General features: G+C 47.4%; 1 protein-coding gene across 1 annotated transcript; it reads right to left on the bottom strand.

The window, feature by feature from the left end:
- Nucleotides 1–3,368: 3,368 nt before the first annotated feature.
- PLBD2 (phospholipase B domain containing 2) lies at nt 3,369–17,597 on the bottom strand (the record flags this gene model as incomplete). The annotated part of the gene is given in 10 exon segments (XM_087705662.1): nt 3,369–3,563; nt 3,566–3,683; nt 5,206–5,368; nt 6,965–7,117; nt 7,746–7,817; nt 8,498–8,593; nt 10,269–10,429; nt 12,310–12,404; nt 14,174–14,388; nt 17,497–17,597. Coding segments are annotated over 10 exon segments (1,221 nt in total), but the record flags the coding sequence as incomplete, so codon positions are not given.
- Between the last annotated feature and the right edge of the window lie 187 nt (nt 17,598–17,784).

Below are 17,784 nucleotides of genomic sequence, written 5' to 3'. Positions count from 1 at the left end.
GGACACAGAGAGAGAGACAGAGAGAGACAGACAGAGTCACACAAGAAGAGAGGCAGAAAGAGAGAGAGACAGACAGAAAGAAAGAGACAGATAGTCACAAGAGAGAAAGAGAGGCAGAAAGAGAGAGGGGCAGAGAGAAAGGGACACAGAGAGAGAACGAAAGAGAGAAGCAGAGACAGACAGCGTGAGAGACAGAGAGATAGACAGAGAGAAACAGAGAGAGAGAGAGAGACACACACACACAGAGAGAGACAGACAGAAAGAGAGGCAGAAAGAGAGAGGCAGAGAGAAAGGGACACACACAGAGAGAGAGACAGAGAGAGACAGACAGAGTCACACAAGACGAGAGGCAGAAAGAGAGAGAGACAGACAGAAAGAAAGAGACAGATAGTCACAAGAGAGAAAGAGAGGCAGAAAGAGAGAGGGGCAGAGAGAAAGGGACACAGAGAGAGAACGAAAGAGAGAAGCAGAGACAGACAGCGTGAGAGACAGAGAGATAGACAGAGAGAAACAGAGAGAGAGAGAGAGACACACACACACACAGAGAGACAGACAGAAAGAGAGGCAGAAAGAGAGAGGCAGAGAGAAAGGGACACACACAGAGAGAGAGACAGAGAGAGACAGACAGAGTCACACAAGACGAGAGGCAGAAAGAGAGAGAGACAGACAGAAAGAAAGAGACAGATAGTCACAAGAGAGAAAGAGAGGCAGAAAGAGAGAGGGGCAGAGAGAAAGGGACACAGAGAGAGAACGAAAGAGAGAAGCAGAGACAGACAGCGTGAGAGACAGAGAGATAGACAGAGAGAAACAGAGAGAGAGAGACACACACACACACAGAGAGACAGACAGAAAGAGAGGCAGAAAGAGAGAGGCAGAGAGAAAGGGACACAGAGAGAGAGAGAGACAGAGAGAGACAGAGTCACACAAGAAGAGAGGCAGAAAGAGAGAGAGAGTCAGACAGAAAGAAAGAGACAGATAGTCACAAGAGAGAAAGAGAGGCAGAAAGAGAGAGGGACAGAGAGAGAACGAAAGAGAGAAGCACAGACAGTGTGAGAGACAGAGAGATAGACAGAGAGAAACAGAGAGAGAGAGAGAGAGAGAGAGAGAGAGAGAGAGAGAGAGAGAGAGAGAGAGAAGGCTGCCTATTTGCTAAAATACAATGGGGATTGTCCTTGAATCCCTCTCCTTCATCCGTGTGAATGAGTTTCCCTTTGTCAGAGGGCTCCCCTATCTTGGAGAGCTTTGGCCTTAGGCTGGCGGTGGGAAAATTGCAACTCCTAGAGTGCTGTGCCAGGCATCATAAAAGAACAAACTGTACGGGTGGGCCTGGGGGGAAAACCACCATGGCTGGGGAACAGGCGAATGCCTTCCGTGTAAGGAGTGGAGTGAGGGGCGGGGGGGGGGGGGAATGGGGTGTTTCTTGCAACAGGGATTGGATGACGAAGCCGTGAAGGTTTTGGGCTGGGTGGGTTCCATCTAATCCGAGCTGAGAGAGAAGCTTGTTTCAAGGTTGTTTTCGGTTGAGTGCCTCCTTTCGCTCTTTTGATAGTTGTTTAGAAGTAGGTCAGTGCGGTTGTCTCCCAGGATGGGTTGGGGGGGGGGGAGAATGCAGAGAAGAAGAGCAACTAAGATGATTAAAGGCCCGGATACTAACCGCAGCAGGAGCAATATTTCACCAAATGTACCGAGCCTATTGAAAGTTATTCTACAAAGCTATCGATATGTCAGGATGTGCAGATTTAGTTACTGCTATTTGATAACCGTATACTATAGGTGTACATGTGCCAAAGGCCATTGAATTGCAAAAATAATTTGAAGGCTTTAAAACGAAGATTCAAGAATTGACGGTAATGATTTAATGCACCATATTTTTCGGAGTATAAGACTCACCAAGGTTTTGAAGAGGCAAATAAAAAAAAAAAATGTTTTTGCACTCTGCAAACCTCCCAAAATAGCCTGTTTTCGTGAAAACAGGACCGTTCCCCCTCCCCAAAAAGGGCATTAGCCTTTAGGAGGCTTGTAGAGTGCTTCTGGGGGACCGAAAATGAGTGCTTCTGGGGGGGAGGGCAAAAATGAGCAAAAAACGGCCCGTTTTTCCCTCATTTCTGCCCTCCCCACCCCCCAGGAGCACTCTGAAAGCCTCCTAAAAGCTATGCATGGCCATTTTGGTGAAGGAGGCGGGGTTTTGGGAGGCAAAAACTGCTGAATTCAGTGTATAAGACGCAACCAGATTTTCAGCCTCTTTTTTGAGGGAAAAAGGTGCATCTTATACTCTAAAAAATACGGTAATCTTATTAGTTCAAAGTTCTGAATGGTCCAAAACACATGTGTCTTTATGCAGGAAGCTGTCCAGAAAGGGGTCATTACATCCATGTTTCTCGTATTTTTTGGAATTTTACTCTATTAAAATGGATTTCATTCCAAGAGATTAGCCACCTTTCTCCTCAATTTTACACTTAAAAGTCTAGATACTAACAGTAACTAAAAGTCTGTGATGAGGAAGGTGGCAGGAATTCTAGAGAAGGAATAGGAGGAAACACAATAGCAGGGCTATCGCAAACAAGAAGTGGTCAACTTATTTTCCAGGGCCACCAGAAGGCAGGACAAGAAACAACAGAGGGAAACAACTATACAACCCAAAGGCGGGTTTGTGTAGGCGTTTATTGGAACAACAAAACAAAAGAAAAGTTTTCAAAGGTTCCGGTAAGATGAGACAAACAGTCAGAAATCCCTTCCCATGACCCAAGGAGCACTTTTATACCCTGATTTACAAGTCTCTCATCAACCATCTCCTTCCTTTTAGACTCAAGAAGAAAACGGTATTATTTTCAAAAAGTCTTTGGCTTTTCCAGTTCGTCCCAGGGCAACAGCCATGCTTGCTCTACCCAGAAGTGGTATTCAGCCGGTTCGCCCCGGTTCGGCTGAACCTGTAGTGGAAATCACAGGAGGGGAGGGTACCTGCCTCCCCTCCCCAGTTATATGGCATTCTTTTTAGGCACGTTTTCAAGCCGTGCACATGTGTGCAAGCCGCGATCAACCAAAGCACATGCGCAGAAGGCTGAGTGCACACACTCACACTCACATAGCTACCAAACCAAGGTTGGGACTTGTACCTCTTGTGAAAAAAACCTTTTTCCCCGTAAATCTGTTTTTTTTCCAGGATTTTCTGCAGGCTATCAAGCATTATTATTATTATTATTATTATTTTGCCCAGCCTGATAGGCTAGAAACTCACAAGATTATGTTTAAATGCAAGCCATACGCATTTCCCATGGGAAGTGAAGTCCCTTCAATATCCCACCGCCGTACCGAATGGTGGCATTCAAACATCCTGCTGGTTATATTTCTTCATTATTAACTGCTCAAAGCTGGTGCGAACGAAAGAGAGAACGCTTTCCCCTTTCTTTCAAGAAAGCCAGCTCACGGGTGGAATCTGCACCCCCAAAACCTCCATGTAGGTAATTAAAATTAGGCTCGCAGCCCAAGCCCGGCCCGTGGGAGGTAAGACAGGAAATCTTAGCCCCAGTGAACTTGGATGGGCGAGAATTTCCAAAGATCCGGCTGCCCATGTGAGAAATATTGCAATACGGAGAAGAGCTCCACTGGAAAGGGGGAAGGTCGTCCCAAGTGGGCCCGCTGACGGCCAGGAAGCTGTAATTCTTCATCATTTCAAAAGAGGTCACCTAGAGAAGAGAAAAGCCAAGTTTGGTTTAGGAAGAACGTCTCCGATTTTAGCAACAGGCATCAAGCTAAATCCAAGAACGCTTAGGGAATTTCTGGAAACTGGGCATTCCAGACAGCCATCGACAGACACAGAGAGACCAACCATGTTTACAGGCCATTCAAAAGAGAAGAAAGCTAAGGAAACCAAAACTTAACCTCTCCACAACCAACAGCCATAGTACTTAAGACTACCTGTGTCAGCTTTTCAATGGGAAACATGCACTCCACGATTAGCCGCATAAAGTGATTTAAAAAGTTTCAGTTCTCTGACTTTAGGGACTAAGGAGGTTTGCTAATGTCTTCCTTTCCCTTTCTTCCGTAGGTTAAGCTGGTTTTGAACTTGAAAAATTGGATTAATGTCATGGAGCAGCGCTGAGTGGATTAGGCGGTACGACTCAAGCATCTCCCAAGTAGCTCTCTTTTAAAAAGGACAGATGCCCTCAACTCCAAGAATACCACAGCGGAAAGGCATTGTTGTGGCCCACCAGGAGTCTGTGGAGCTGGCAGCAAATTCGGACAGTGAGGAGGGTGGGGAGGAACCTAGGCCAGTCCTGGAGTCTGGGCAAGGCTCAGACGAGGGCTCTGTGTCAGAGGCAGAGAGGGGGCCAGAGCCGTCTGACAGTTAACAGCTGCCTTCAGAGTCAGACATCAGTGAGGCAGATGAACAGCTGGAGCCTGTTCCCAGTGTGAGCATGCACAGAGTTGCCAGGAGTAGGGAACAGCTAAAGAACAGGGGTTGACTTGGGAGTAAGGACACAGGTGGACGGTGAATGGCCCCTCCCAGAGGAAATAAAAGAGGAGCGAAAGGGGAGTGGAGTTTGCAGGAGACAATTAGTTCGCTTCATTGGTTGGAGACTCTCCTTGCCAAGTTTTGCAGAGATCAGCCTCTCCAAGCCAGATAAGGTCTGTGACCGTAAATCCTCCCTCGAAAGACTTTGCTGGAGATGAATGAGCAGAATTCACAGCAAATTAATAAAAAAGTTTTTTGCCAGGACAAAGAGTTTGCTTCATGCTCTTGGGAAGCTTCGGTCCGAACAGGAAGAGGTAACAATCTGAAAGGGGCCACATGGCAGTGGCTGACATCTTAATTTTTAAGACACACAAACACACACACACACACACACACACACACAAACACACACACACGGCAAGAAGCTCAGCAACGGAAGGAAGATCTAGGCAGAATTTGCTCTGCTGTGACGTATATCCAGCTGTTTTTTTCCTTCAGTTCCGTAGCAAAAGAACGAGAGAGAGTAAAAAGGGAGATGTTTGGTTGATTGCCCAATCTATTCGACAGCCCTGGGAAATTTAATCAAACCTGGTTAGTTTTTGAACCCGAGCGAGATCAGACAAAGGCTGCCCCCTACTGAGATTGATACAATCCCCAAATTTTGAAAACTTTTGAGACTTCTCCTCTGGCTGGAACATCCCCCTCTTCCACTCGGTCTGAGTTCTCGCTCTCCTTCACCTACAGCCCCTCACCTTCATATCGGTGCCCCCATGCTGCCTCTGGTGGAGAGCCCCAAAGGGGTAGGTGCCATTTGCAGGATTGAGATCAGAGCGGGCAGCGATGGCATTTTCTCCGTTCTGGGGTGGGTTGCAGCCTTGGCACTGGGACAGGGGGTCTTGGGGGAAGTTGTTGAACCTATGCAGAAGAAGAAGAGCAAAGGTAACCCAAGTTTTCATTTGTCTGTCTGCCCACCATCCATATCTCTCTCTCTCTCTCTCTCTCTCTCTCTCTCTCTCTCTCTCTCTCTCTCTCTATCTATCTATCTATCTATCTTTTTATATTTCTGTTTCTATATTTCTCTTTCTATCTATCTCTATCATCTTTTTCTATCTATCATCTCTCTCTCTCTCTCTTTTATATTTCTGTTTCTATATTTCTCTTTCTATCTCTATCATCTTTTTCTATCTATCATCTCTCTCTCTCTCTCTCTATCTTTTATATTTCTCTTTCTATATTTCTTTCTATCTCTATCATCTTTTTCTATCTATCTATCTATCTATCTATCTATCTATCTATCTATAGATATCTATCTTTTATATTTCTCTTTCTATATTTCTCTTTCTATCTATCATCTTTTTCTATCTATCATCTATCTATCTATCATCTATCTATCTATCTATCTATCATCTATCTATCTATCTTTTATATTTCTCTTTCTATATTTCTCTTTCTATCTGTATAATCTTTTTCTATCTATCATCTATCTATCTATCTATCTATCTATCTATCTATCTTTTATATTTCTCTTTCTATCTATCTCTATCATCTTTTTCTATCTATCATCTATCTATCCATCCATCCATCCTCTCTCTCTCTCTATCCTATCTATCATCTCTCTCTTTCTAACATCTATTCTATCATCTACCTATATCAATATCTATCTGTTTGTATAATCTATCAATCCATCCATCTTTTCACCTGTCCTCCATCTATCCATCTACCATCTATCTATTATTCATTGTCACATGTTTCTCAATTATCCATTTCTAACTATCATGTATCTAGTATCTATTTACCACCCATCATCTATATATTTTCTCTATCCATCCATCCATCCATCCATCCATCCATCCATCCATCCATCCATCCATCCCTATCTATCTATCTATCTATCTATCTATCTATCTATCTATCTATCCATCCATCCATCCATCCATCCATCATTTCTCTCTATCATCTATCTATTCTATCATTACCTATATCAATATATATCTTTCTATCATCTATCAATCCATCCATCTTTTCATCCATCCATCCTCCTATCATCTATCTATTATTCATTGTCACATTTTTCTTTTTCTCTATTATCCATCCATTTTTTCTATCGATCGATCATGTATCCATCTATCATCTATTTACCGCCCGCCTATTTATCCATCTATCTATCCATCTTCACATTTATTCATCCGTCCATCCATCTATCGTATTCATCCCAACACCCAACTGGCTGGGGAAAATTCTGGGATTTGAAGCTCACACAGCTTCAAGTTATCAACTTTGAGAAACGCCACTCTGGATGATTCCCCAAGGGATTTTCCAACCCTGACATTCTATGATTCTATGTGCTGCTTAAGCCAATGTTTATCTCCGTGTTAACCACATTGCTCCACGAATGTGCTGTTTACTTGTCATGTTGGCTTCCCGTCGCACAGAATTCATGTACAAAGAAATATTACCCAAAGGTCATTCCTTAACGTGCAGACCCCTGGGCAGGACAAATGAACTTCTAACCTCATCAATCGGATCATGGAATCCATATCCCGTATAAGTGTTTGGTTGCGCCGGAAAATTTGTGCTCGGGGAGTCTTTTCATAGGTGAACCAGTCCCCGTATTTCTGAACCAGTGCTGGGAGACCGCTGGTGTTGAAGATATCTTGGAAATACCTAAGGGCAAAAAGAACAATTGTCTAAGAATGAATTGGCAGCCTTGAGGGATCTTGCTGATGTATCAGTTCTTCAATTCTGGGCCTCTCCAGAGCCTTGAGCATGGAAAATACATGCTCCGTCTTCTAAGTTGCAAACCCTCACCCCTTCCAAACCTCAAAAGGAGGGAGGGAGGGAGGCAGGGAAGGAAGGAGGCAGGGAAGGAAGGAAACAGGGAGGAAAGGAAGGAGGGAGGGAGGGAAGGAAGGAAGCAGGAAGGGAAGGGAGGGAAGAAGGAGGCAGGGAGGGAGGAAAGTAAAGAAGGAAGGAGGGAGGCAAGGAAGGAAGGGAGGCAAGGAGGCAGGGAGGGAAGGAAGGAAGCAGAGGAAGGGAAGGAAGGAAGCAGGGAGGGAGGAAAGGAAAAAAGGAAGGAGGGAGGGAGGTAAAGAAGGAAGGGAAGGAAGAAGGCAGGGAAGGAAGGAAGGAAGCAGGGAGGGAGGGAAGGAAAGAAGGAGGGAAGGAGGCAAGGAAGAAAGGGAAGGAAGGAGGCAGGGAGGGAAGGAAGGAAGGATGGAGGAAAGGAAGGATGGAGGCAGGGAGTGAGTGAGTGAGGGAGGAAGGGAGGAAGGAAGGAAGGGAAAATCCTTACGGCACATTGTAGCTTGCCCAGTAGCCTTCTTGGTACAACAGTTTGGTCATGTCGGCAGTGACCACCATTCCCCTGGAGAGACGGGGGGGGGGGGAAGGAAAAGGCACCAACAAGCATTATTCAGGTAGTCCTCGGCTTACAACAGTTCATTTAGTGACCGTTCAAAGTTACAACAGCATTGAATAAAGTGACATGGCCATTTTTCACACATGATCCTGTGATCAAAATTCAGACACTTGGCTATTGGTCCGTACTTATGAGCATTGCTGTGACCCAACCAAACTCAGAGAGCACCAAGGACCCCATAGTCCTTTTTCCTCCTCCTCCTCCTCTCCTCCTCCTCCTCCTCCTCCTCCTCCTCCTCCTAGAACTGATGTTGTTACCTAGTTGGATAATGAAATGTTTGCAAGAAAACCACCCAGCTCAGAGAGCACCAAGGTCCTCACAGTCCTTTTTCCTCCTCCTCCTCCTCTCCTCCTCCTCCTCCTCCTCCTCCTCCTCCTCCTCCTCCTCCTCCTCCTCCTCCTCCTCCTCCTCCTCCACCTCCACCACCACCTCCCCCTCTTCTCCCTCTCCTCCTCCCCCTCCTCTCCCCCTCCTCCTCCTCTCCACAAACCCCCGCTCCCTTCTAGCACTGAGGAAGTTACCTGGTCTCCATAATGAAACGTCTGCAAGGAAACCTCCAAGGACCCCACAGCTCCACCCTGAGCTACCACATTCTCCTTGAGTAAAATAGAGTTTGCAACACTTACGGAAGCTGTTCCAGGACAGTCAGGAGGCCACGCCGGGGAGCAACCTCACCGGGGACAAAAGATTTATAATCCACAATCATCCATTGGTTATTGTACCTGTGTCAAATGAAAACAAGTGTCAGAGGAGAATATCTATTGGAAGTGAAGAGTTAGCAAGGTCCCTTTTGGGTTATATCTGGTCTTAAGAACTCTCCGTCTCTCTCTCTCTCTGTGTCTCTCTCTGCTTCTCTCTCTCTCTCTCTCTGTCTCTCTCTGCTTCTCTCTCTGCTTCTCTCTCTGTGTCTCACCCTCTGTCTGTCTCTCTGTCTCTCTGCCTCTCTCACTTTCTCTGTCTGTCTCTCTGTCTCTCTCTGTGTCTCTGTGTCTCTGTCTCTCTCTGCTTCTCACTCTGTCTCACTCTCTGTCTGTCTCTCTGTCTCTCTCTCTCTCTGTCTCTCTCTGCTTCTCTCTCTGTGTCTCACTCTGCCTCTCCCACTCTCTCTGTCTCTCTGTGTGTGTGTCTCTGTCTCTCTGTCTCTCTCTGTGTCTCACTCTCTGTCTGTCTCTCTGTCTCTCTCTCACACTCTCTGTCTCTCTGTCTCTGTCTCTATGTGTGTGTGTGTCTGTGTGTGTCTCACTCTCTGTCTCTGTCTCTCTCTGCCTCTGTCTCTTTCTCTGCCTCTCTCATGCTCTCTGTCTCTCTCTGTGTGTGTCTCTGTCTCTCTCTGCTTCTCTATGTCTCACTCTGTCTCTCTCACATTCTCTGTCTCTGTGTGTGTCTCACTCTCTCTGTCTCTCTCTGTCTCTCTCTGCTTCTCTCTCTCTCTCTCTGTCTCTCTCTGCTTCTCTCTCTGCTTCTCTCTCTGTGTCTCACCCTCTGTCTGTCTCTCTGTCTCTCTGCCTCTCTCACTTTCTCTGTCTGTCTCTCTGTCTCTCTCTGTGTCTCTGTGTCTCTGTCTCTCTCTGCTTCTCACTCTCTCACTCTCTGTCTGTCTCTCTGTCTCTCTCTCTCTCTGTCTCTCTCTGCTTCTCTCTCTGTGTCTCACTCTGCCTCTCCCACTCTCTCTGTCTCTCTGTGTGTGTGTCTCTGTCTCTCTGTCTCCTCTGTGTCTCACTCTCTGTCTGTCTCTCTGTCTCTCTCTCACACTCTCTGTCTCTCTGTCTCTATGTGTGTGTGTGTCTGTGTGTGTCTCACTCTCTGTCTCTGTCTCTCTCTGCCTCTGTCTCTTTCTCTGCCTCTCTCTGCCTCTCTCACGCTCTCTGTCTCTCTCTGTGTGTGTCTCTGTCTCTCTCTGCTTCTCTATGTCTCACTCTCTGTCTCTCTCACATTCTCTGTCTCTGTGTGTGTCTCACTCTCTCTGTCTCTCTCTGTCTCTCTCTGTCTCCCTCTCTCTCTCTGTGTGTCTGTCTCTTAGGTCCAGATGAGAGATCCTGCAGAAGGTCAGGGAGAATAAGAAAGCCAAGATCCTGTGGGACGTCCAGTTCCAGATGGACAGAGATCTTGGCTAACCAACCAACCAACAGACAGCGTGGTAGCTCTCCATGACCTTCTGTGGGATCACACATCTGGTCCTAAGAGGATCTAAGCCCATATTCTCTGCAGATGTTTCTGGACACCATGCCAGCTACTTGATTGTGCCTCCAGGGTACAGGTCAGTCCTCATCTTACAACTGTTCATTTTGGTGACCATTTGAAGGACCAGAAGACAAGGGTGATGATAGAGGCCCTGTTCAACCCCAAAACTCAAGACCTTCGCCATGGCATAGGTGTTCTTCAGGAGCCCCAACTCACGTGCCACTGTTGAACTTCTCAAAGATGGTTGCCCATTCGGCCCCAGTCCTTGCTAGACGGTTAGCCACAATGTTACGCAACCATTCCAACACACTGTTGTCAGGTTTGATGAGTTTCCAAAGGTCACTGTTGCTGTTTCCAATAGTCGTTTCCAGACTCACCTGAAGAAGGAAAATATTCTGAGCATCTCCCCTTAATTAGATATTAAACAGTCAGGCCCACATAGGGATTCTTTAGGTCATAGAGATGTTACTTTTTCATTTAATTACCAGCCGATAACCCGGCGTTGCCCGAGTATTTATTTACAGGGGAAAAATGTCCAGGCCAAACATAATTTCTAATGTTGGATTTTCCCCCTTACCAAAGGGAGCCCTCTTGTGGACACCCATAAAACCTCCCAGGGTGTGTGTTCTGTTAAGATACAGCCTGTTGTGCCTTCAAATGGCTTCTACTGTACTGCCATAAAATGGCTTCTACTGTGAAGCCGTTACTTCACTGGGCTGCAGAGTAGAATCCATTTTATGGCAGTACAGCAGGAGCCATTTTAAGGCACAACAGGCTATATCTTAACAGAACACACACCCCGGGAGGTTTTAGGGGTTTCTTAGAGAAGAAAAAATATGGGATGGGATAGGATGGGATGGGAGGGGAGGGGAGGGGAGGGGAGAGGAGAGGAGAGGAGAGGAGAGGAGAGAAGAGAAATATGGGATGTGATGGAATAGAATTCTTTATTGGCCAAATGTGATTGGACACACAAGGTATTTGTCTCCAGTGCATAAGCTCTCTCAATGTACATACCAACAACCAAGTGATAAGTCATAGATCATAAATCATAGTTAGAGTCATTAACCATAAGATACAAACCATAAGTTATGAATCATAAGATATCAATAGGAGGATATAGTAGGAAAGATGAGAAAAATGATAATAGCAATGCAGTCTACTCCTCTGGGTAAATTTCTTAGGCCTAAGACAGTCTTGTGGAAATTAAGCATTTAATTTTTAATTGTGTGTGGGGGGGAGGGGGAGTGTTTTAGCCCAAGCAGACATATTCTCCTAGCATTTAAAATTCTTCCTTTTTTTAAAGGCTGTTGCATAACTGTGTGAACTGGTTGGGGTGGGGAGGGGGGAATCCTCCTGATCTGGATTAAATCCTCAGGAAGTGGCATGAATTTAAAAACGGAACTGCTTCAGCACCCTGGACAGCAATTTGCCTGGATTTATGACTGCAATGGGGACCGGGAATTCTGTTGCTAAGCAAGACGGTTGTTGGGTGCACTGCGTCAAATTTTATGACCTTTTGTCCCCGCAGTTGTTCGGTAAAACATGCAGATCCAACTTCCCCCTAGTTGGCTTGGCGAGACGCCAGTTGGAAAGTTTACAATGGCAGTATTTGTGATCTTGGGACACTATAACCTTTGTAACTATATGCTGGTTGGCAAATACTCGCTGTTGTGGCCCAGCAGGAGCTGTTGGAGCTGCCACCAGACTCCGACAGCGAGAGGCCCTATGAGTCGGCTCTGGAGGATGTGGAGGACCCTGGACAGGGTTCCGACTCCGAGCAGGGCACAGAGAGGCTGGTTAGCCACCAGGAGGCACCTGAGCCTTGGACCAGTGGGGAGGAGACAAGGGAGAGTGAGCCGGATGCCAGTAGTGAGTTGTTCCTGGATGCCTGGCACCGAAGAGCTAATAGGAGTCAGGAACAGTTGCGCAAGTACAGGAGGTAATTGCACTCAGCTGGTGGTCATTAGGCTCCTCGCCAGACTATAAAAAGACTGCTTGTGCACACGCCCCTCTTACAGAAGTCAACGCATTGACTAAAAGTTGGAGAACTTTTGTAACTAGCTTGGCAGGCTGGATTGCTGCCAAGGTTTGTCTGAGTTGCTACCAAGGTCCTTATCTGTTTGTTATGCTTGGCTTTCAGCCACCGAGGTTTTGGTTTCTTGCTATTAAAGTACATTCCAGTTAAGCTTATCTCGGCATTTGTTACTGGACGGGAGGAGAGGGTCAGAACAACTCACCAACAACTGACCCCACTTACCAATCCACTACTCGAGATGTAGAAATCATCGCCGGAAAAAATAGTGCCTGGATACGAAGAGAAAGCTTGGGTGTGTCCAGGAATTGTGGTATCATCTGAAGAACATAAGGCAAATATCGGTCAACGGTTATCTGCAAACATGTATTCCAGTCAACTTCCCCTTCACAGGAAGTCCTCGTCTTGCAACAGTTCATTTAGCAACCGTTCAAAGTAACAAGAGCCCTGAAAATAGTGACTTAAGACTGTTTTTCACACTTACGAAAGTTGCAGCATCCCCGTGTTCATTCAGACGCTTGGCAAATGACTCATATTTATGACGATTGCAACGTCCCGGGGGGTCGAGCGATCTGCTTTTGTGACTTTCTGCCGAGCAACGTCAACGGGGAAGCAGATTCACTTAACGACCATCTCACTAACTTAGCGACAGCAGAGATTCACTTAACGACTGTGGCAAGGAAGGTCGTACAACCGGGGCACTTAATAAATGTTTCACTTAGCAGCGGGAATTTTGGGGCTCGGTTGTGGTCGTACGTCGGGGACGACTTGCGCAACAGGGAATCTTGAAAAAGTTGGACGAACCCTCACAACTGTGAAATACAAGCAGTCCTCGATTTATGACCATTCGCTTGGCGAATGAAGTTATGACAAACCTCTCCAAGGGCTACTTATATCTCAGGTTGAAAGTTCTCCCAGCGATGGACACATCCAGCCCCAATGGCTCAGCAACCGGACTTCATTCACAACTGTTTCCCGTATCCTGCAGTCACGGGCTTAAGATTTCCTGTTTAAGCAGGGGCTTGGACTAGTTCAGGGGTGTTAAACTGAAGGCCTGTGGGTTGGAGCTGGCCCGCCAGGTGCTTAAATCTGGCCCACGGGACTGTCCTGGAACCAGTGAAGCCCAGGCCCGCAGTGGCTCTACCAGTGAAAATGGAGCTCAGGAGGGCCGTGTGCTGTCCCCCTGGGACCCGTTTTCAGCCGTGACGGCCTCCTGCAGTCCTCTGTCAGCAAAAACAGAGTTCCTGACAGCCTCCGTTTTCAGCCGTGACAGCCTCCTGCAGCCCTCTGCCAGCAGAAACAGAGTTCCTGACAGCCTCCGTTTTCAGCCGTGAAAGCCTCCTGCAGTCCTCTGCCAGCAGAAACAGAGTTCCTGACAGCCTCCGTTTTCAGCCGTGAAAGCCTCCTGCAGTCCTCTGTCAGCAAAAACAGAGTTCCTGACAGCCTCCGTTTTCAGCCGTGACAGCCTCCTGCAGTCCTCTGCCAGCAGAAACAGAGTTCCTGACAGCCTCCGTTTTCAGCCGTGAAAGCCTCCTGCAGTCCTCTGTCAGCAAAAACAGAGTTCCTGACAGCCTCCGTTTTCAGCCGTGAAAGCCTCCTGCAGTCCTCTGTCAGCAAAAACAGAGTTCCTGACAGCCTCCGTTTTCAGCCGTGAGCCTCCTGCAGTCCTCTGTCAGCAAAAACAGAGTTCCTGATAGGCTCCGTTTTCAGCCGTGACAGCCTCCTGCAGCCGTCTGCCAGCGAAAACCGAGTTCCTGACAGCCTCCGTTTTCAGCTGTAACATCCTCCTGCAGCCGTCTGCCAGCAAAAACAGAGTTCCCGACAGGCTCCGTTTTCAGCCATGACAGCCTCCTGCAGCCCTCTGCCAGTGTAAGTGCCCCCCCAACCTTTCTTTTCGCTGGCAGAGGGATGCACAAGGCCATCACAGCCAACCACACCTGCCCCCCACCCACCCACCCGAGGTCAAACACAACCCTGATGCGGCCCTCAATGAAATCGAGTTTGATTCCTCTGGAGTAGATGACCTCCAAGGTCCTTCTTACTCTATGTTCTAAATGCTTCGTTTTTGTTTTTTTAATTTTCCACTCACCGTGAGGTGAAGTCCAAAATGGAAGCGTATACTTTTTGAGAATGCGCAACATGGCTTGGTAATTACTCCATGTGTCGTGCGACACCAGGAGATCCCGGTTGCCAGGTAACAGTTTGATCAGAGCTGAGCAGGATCCCGAGCCAAAGCTGTCCTCGTCTTCAGGTTTATCGAAGGCTGATTCCAAGTCTTCCAAATCACCACCCAGCTGGAACAAGCTAGAAGAAGAAGAAGAAGAAGAAAATCACAGAATCACAAGAAGAGACCTCGGAGGTCTTCTAGTCCAACCCGCTGACCGAGGCAGGAGAATTTACTCCGTCCCGAGACAACCTCAGCCTTCCTTCACTTATCCGGGAGAGAATAAGGTTGGCTTCATTTATAGGATTCAGATTTTTAAAAAAAAATCTAAGCTATCTTGCATAAATAAAGCAGGATGGTCATTGCAGGTAACCTGGATCAGAAGGACTGCTTAGTAGGAGACAGCCAGTGTGGCCTAGTGGTTAAGGCCATAGGCTAGAAAATAGGAGCATGTGAGTTCAAATCCTGCCTTAGCCGTGAAAGCAAACTGGGTGACTTTGGGCCAATCACCAAGAGGCTCTGAGTTCTAGTCCTGCCTTAGCCATGGAAGCCAGCTGGGTGACTTTGGGCCAATCACCAGGAGGCTCTGAGTTCTAGTCTCGCCTTAGTCATGAAAACCAGCTGGGTGACTTTGGACCAATCAATGGGAGACGGTGAGTTCTAGTCCCGCCTTAGCCATGAAAGTCAGCTGGGTGACTTTGGGCCAATCACCAGGAGGCTCTGAGTTCTAGTCCCGCCTTAGCCATGAAATCCAGCTGGGTAACTTTGGACCAATCAATGGGAGATGGTGAGTTCTAGTCCCGCCTTAGCCATGAAAGTCAGCTGGGTGCCTATGGGCCAATCACTAGGAGACTGTGAGTTCTAGTCCCGCCTTAGCCATGAAAGTCAGCTGGGAATCTAAGGGCCAATCACTAGGAGACCATGAGTTCTAGTCCCGCCTTAGCCATGAAAGTCAGCTGGGAATCTAAGGGCCAATGACTGAAACACCATGAGTTCTAGTCCCGCATTAGCCATGAAAGCCAGCTGGGAATCTAAGGGCCAATCACTAGGAGATGGTGAGTTCTAGTCCCGCCTTAGCCATGAAAGCCAGCTGGGAATCTAAGGGCCAATCACTAGGAGACCGTGAGTTCTAGTCCCGCCTTAGCCATGACAGTCAGCTGGGTGACTTGGGCCAATCACTAGGAGATCGTGAGTTCTAGTCCCGCCTTAGCCATGACAGTCAGCTGGTTGACTTTGGGCCAGTCCCCTCACTCAACCCAACTCCCTCCACAAGATTGTTGGGCGGGGGGGGGAGGGAAGAGGGAGGAGTATCAGGTATGTTCACAGCCCTGAATTATTTATTAAAAAAAACGAATAACCAAGGGTGTGATACAAATAAATAAATAGTCTTGGAACAAATCAGTAAGTCACATATTCTCAAAGGGAAATTACTCCGAATAAACCAGAAGGGTTATCCTAAGAAGAAAACCATACATGCATACGTAATAGAGGCTTCCAAACTTGAATTAAGCAGGAAATCCATGACTCTCTAAAAACTATTTAATAATGGAACAACAGAATGGGAAGGGACCTTGGAGGTCTTCTAGTCCAGCCCCCCTGTTCAAGCAGGAACCCCCTGTATCACTTCAGATAAATGTTTCTCTAATCTCTTCTTTAAAACCTTCACAACTTCTGGAGGCAACTTGTTCTACTGCTTCATTGTTTTCACTGTCAGGAAATCTCTCCTTAGTTCTCTGTGAACTTTGCCTCCACCAACTAAGCAAAATATTTTCTGCTTGGCTGTCCATCCGCAGCCTGCCCTGACTCCTTACGCAATCCCACATTCCTGGAAAGTTTTCAGGGCAAAGAGAAGGTTGCTTCTGACTCAGAATGTCTGCATTAGGCTCCATCCTTATCTCGGATGCGATAAGCAGTTAGGTCAACACAAGAAACTTTTAAAACATCTCAACATCCAAGGAAGGCCACAATCTTCGTGCAAAAAGAAGGAATTCAACTCCCGCAGAACATCGAATGTAGAATAACAGGGTTGGAAGGGACCTTGGAGGTCTTCTAGTCCAGGGGTCACCAACCCTTTCAGACCTCGGGAACCGCTAAATTCATCATTTTAAATCCTGCGGACCACTCATATGATCTGCCTAATGACCAGCTGGGTGGGCGTGGCTAGGTGGTCATGTGACAGGGCAGGCGTGGCCAACTTGATGTCATTCACGTTGAGGGGTGCTACTCCTCGCCTGCCCCCCCCCCGGGCTTCCTTAGGCCCCCAACAGGAAGCAGTTGCTGGAGCTGAGCAGCCCCCATGAGAAAGAGTTGGCAAAACAGCTCAGTTCAAATCGGATCTGGCCGAGAAGGAGGCTCAGCAGAAGCACCTCACTGAGGACTAGGAGCATAGAAGAGCCGAGGTGGCGCAGTGGTTAAATGCAGCACTCCAGGCTACTTCAGCTGACTGCAGTTCAGCAGTTCGGCTGTTCAAATCTCACCGGCTCAAGGTGGACTCAGCCTTCCATCCTTCCGAGGTGGGTAAAATGAGGACCCGGATTGTTGTTGGGAGCAATATGCTGACTCTGTAAACCGCTTAGAGAGGGCTGAAAGCCCTATGAAGCGGTATATAAGTCTAACTGCTATTGCTATTGCTATAGGCTTTCCAAGCAGAGGGAAGACCTGTGGGAGGGCAAGGCCAGGTGCCGGTGCCTGGAGGCTCAGTGGGCTGAGATGGTCAGCCAGTTCCAGGCCATGATGCAGTCCCACTGGAACGAGGCCTTCCGGCTCTTCGTCACCAGTGATGCTTCCCTCCAGCCTTCGCCCAAAGCCCCCCACTAGGAGGCTGAAGCAGACCCCAAGTCGGAATTTCTGCCCCCTCCGACCCGCACAAAAAGACCCCAAAGGAGGAGACTCTTTGCAGCAACACAAGCATTCATTGCACGTATCCGTAGTTTGAGGACCCCTAAATTAGTGCAATATAAAAAATGCAAATAGGTTTTCTGCAGACCACCAACCTTTTCTCACGGACCACCAGTGGCCCATGAAACACCAGTTGTTGACAGATGTTCTACTTTAACCCCCTGCCCATGGAGACCTTATATCATTCTGGGCAAATGGGTTTCCAGTCTCTTTTTATTTTAAGCCAGTGGTGACAACTTTAAGATTTGTGGACGGGGCACTTCCAAACAAGTCTGAAACTTCAACTCCCAGAATTCCCCAGCCGGCATGCTTCCTCCCCTTCCTCCCTCTGCTTTTGGAAAAGTACTTACAGAAAGCCGAAAGCAGCGATGGAGAATCTGCCCGTCGGGAAGGAAATCTGACCATTGTACCCATCCTCCAGTCCTTTCAACTGTAACAGAACAAGGCGAACCTGGACGTTTGGAGGGTCAACAGAGAAAGGCATAAGTCATAGGGGACGGCCTCAGAGAAAACACGTAGCAAACATGAGTAAAACATGAGCTTCTTCTAGTCCAACCCCCTGCCTAGGCAGGAAACCCTATACCGTTTCAGACAAATGGCTAGCCAACATCTTCTTAAAGACTTCCAGTGTTGGGGCA

Source organism: Thamnophis sirtalis, unplaced genomic scaffold (assembly GCF_051295495.1).
Source record: "Thamnophis sirtalis isolate CommonGarterSnake01/CBP01778 unplaced genomic scaffold, rThaSir2_p1.2 scaffold_2, whole genome shotgun sequence".
NCBI classification, from domain to species: Eukaryota; Metazoa; Chordata; class Lepidosauria; order Squamata; family Natricidae; genus Thamnophis; species Thamnophis sirtalis.
The sequence above is the reverse complement of the archived record's forward strand: the minus strand, read 5'-3'. Positions and strand labels throughout refer to the sequence as shown.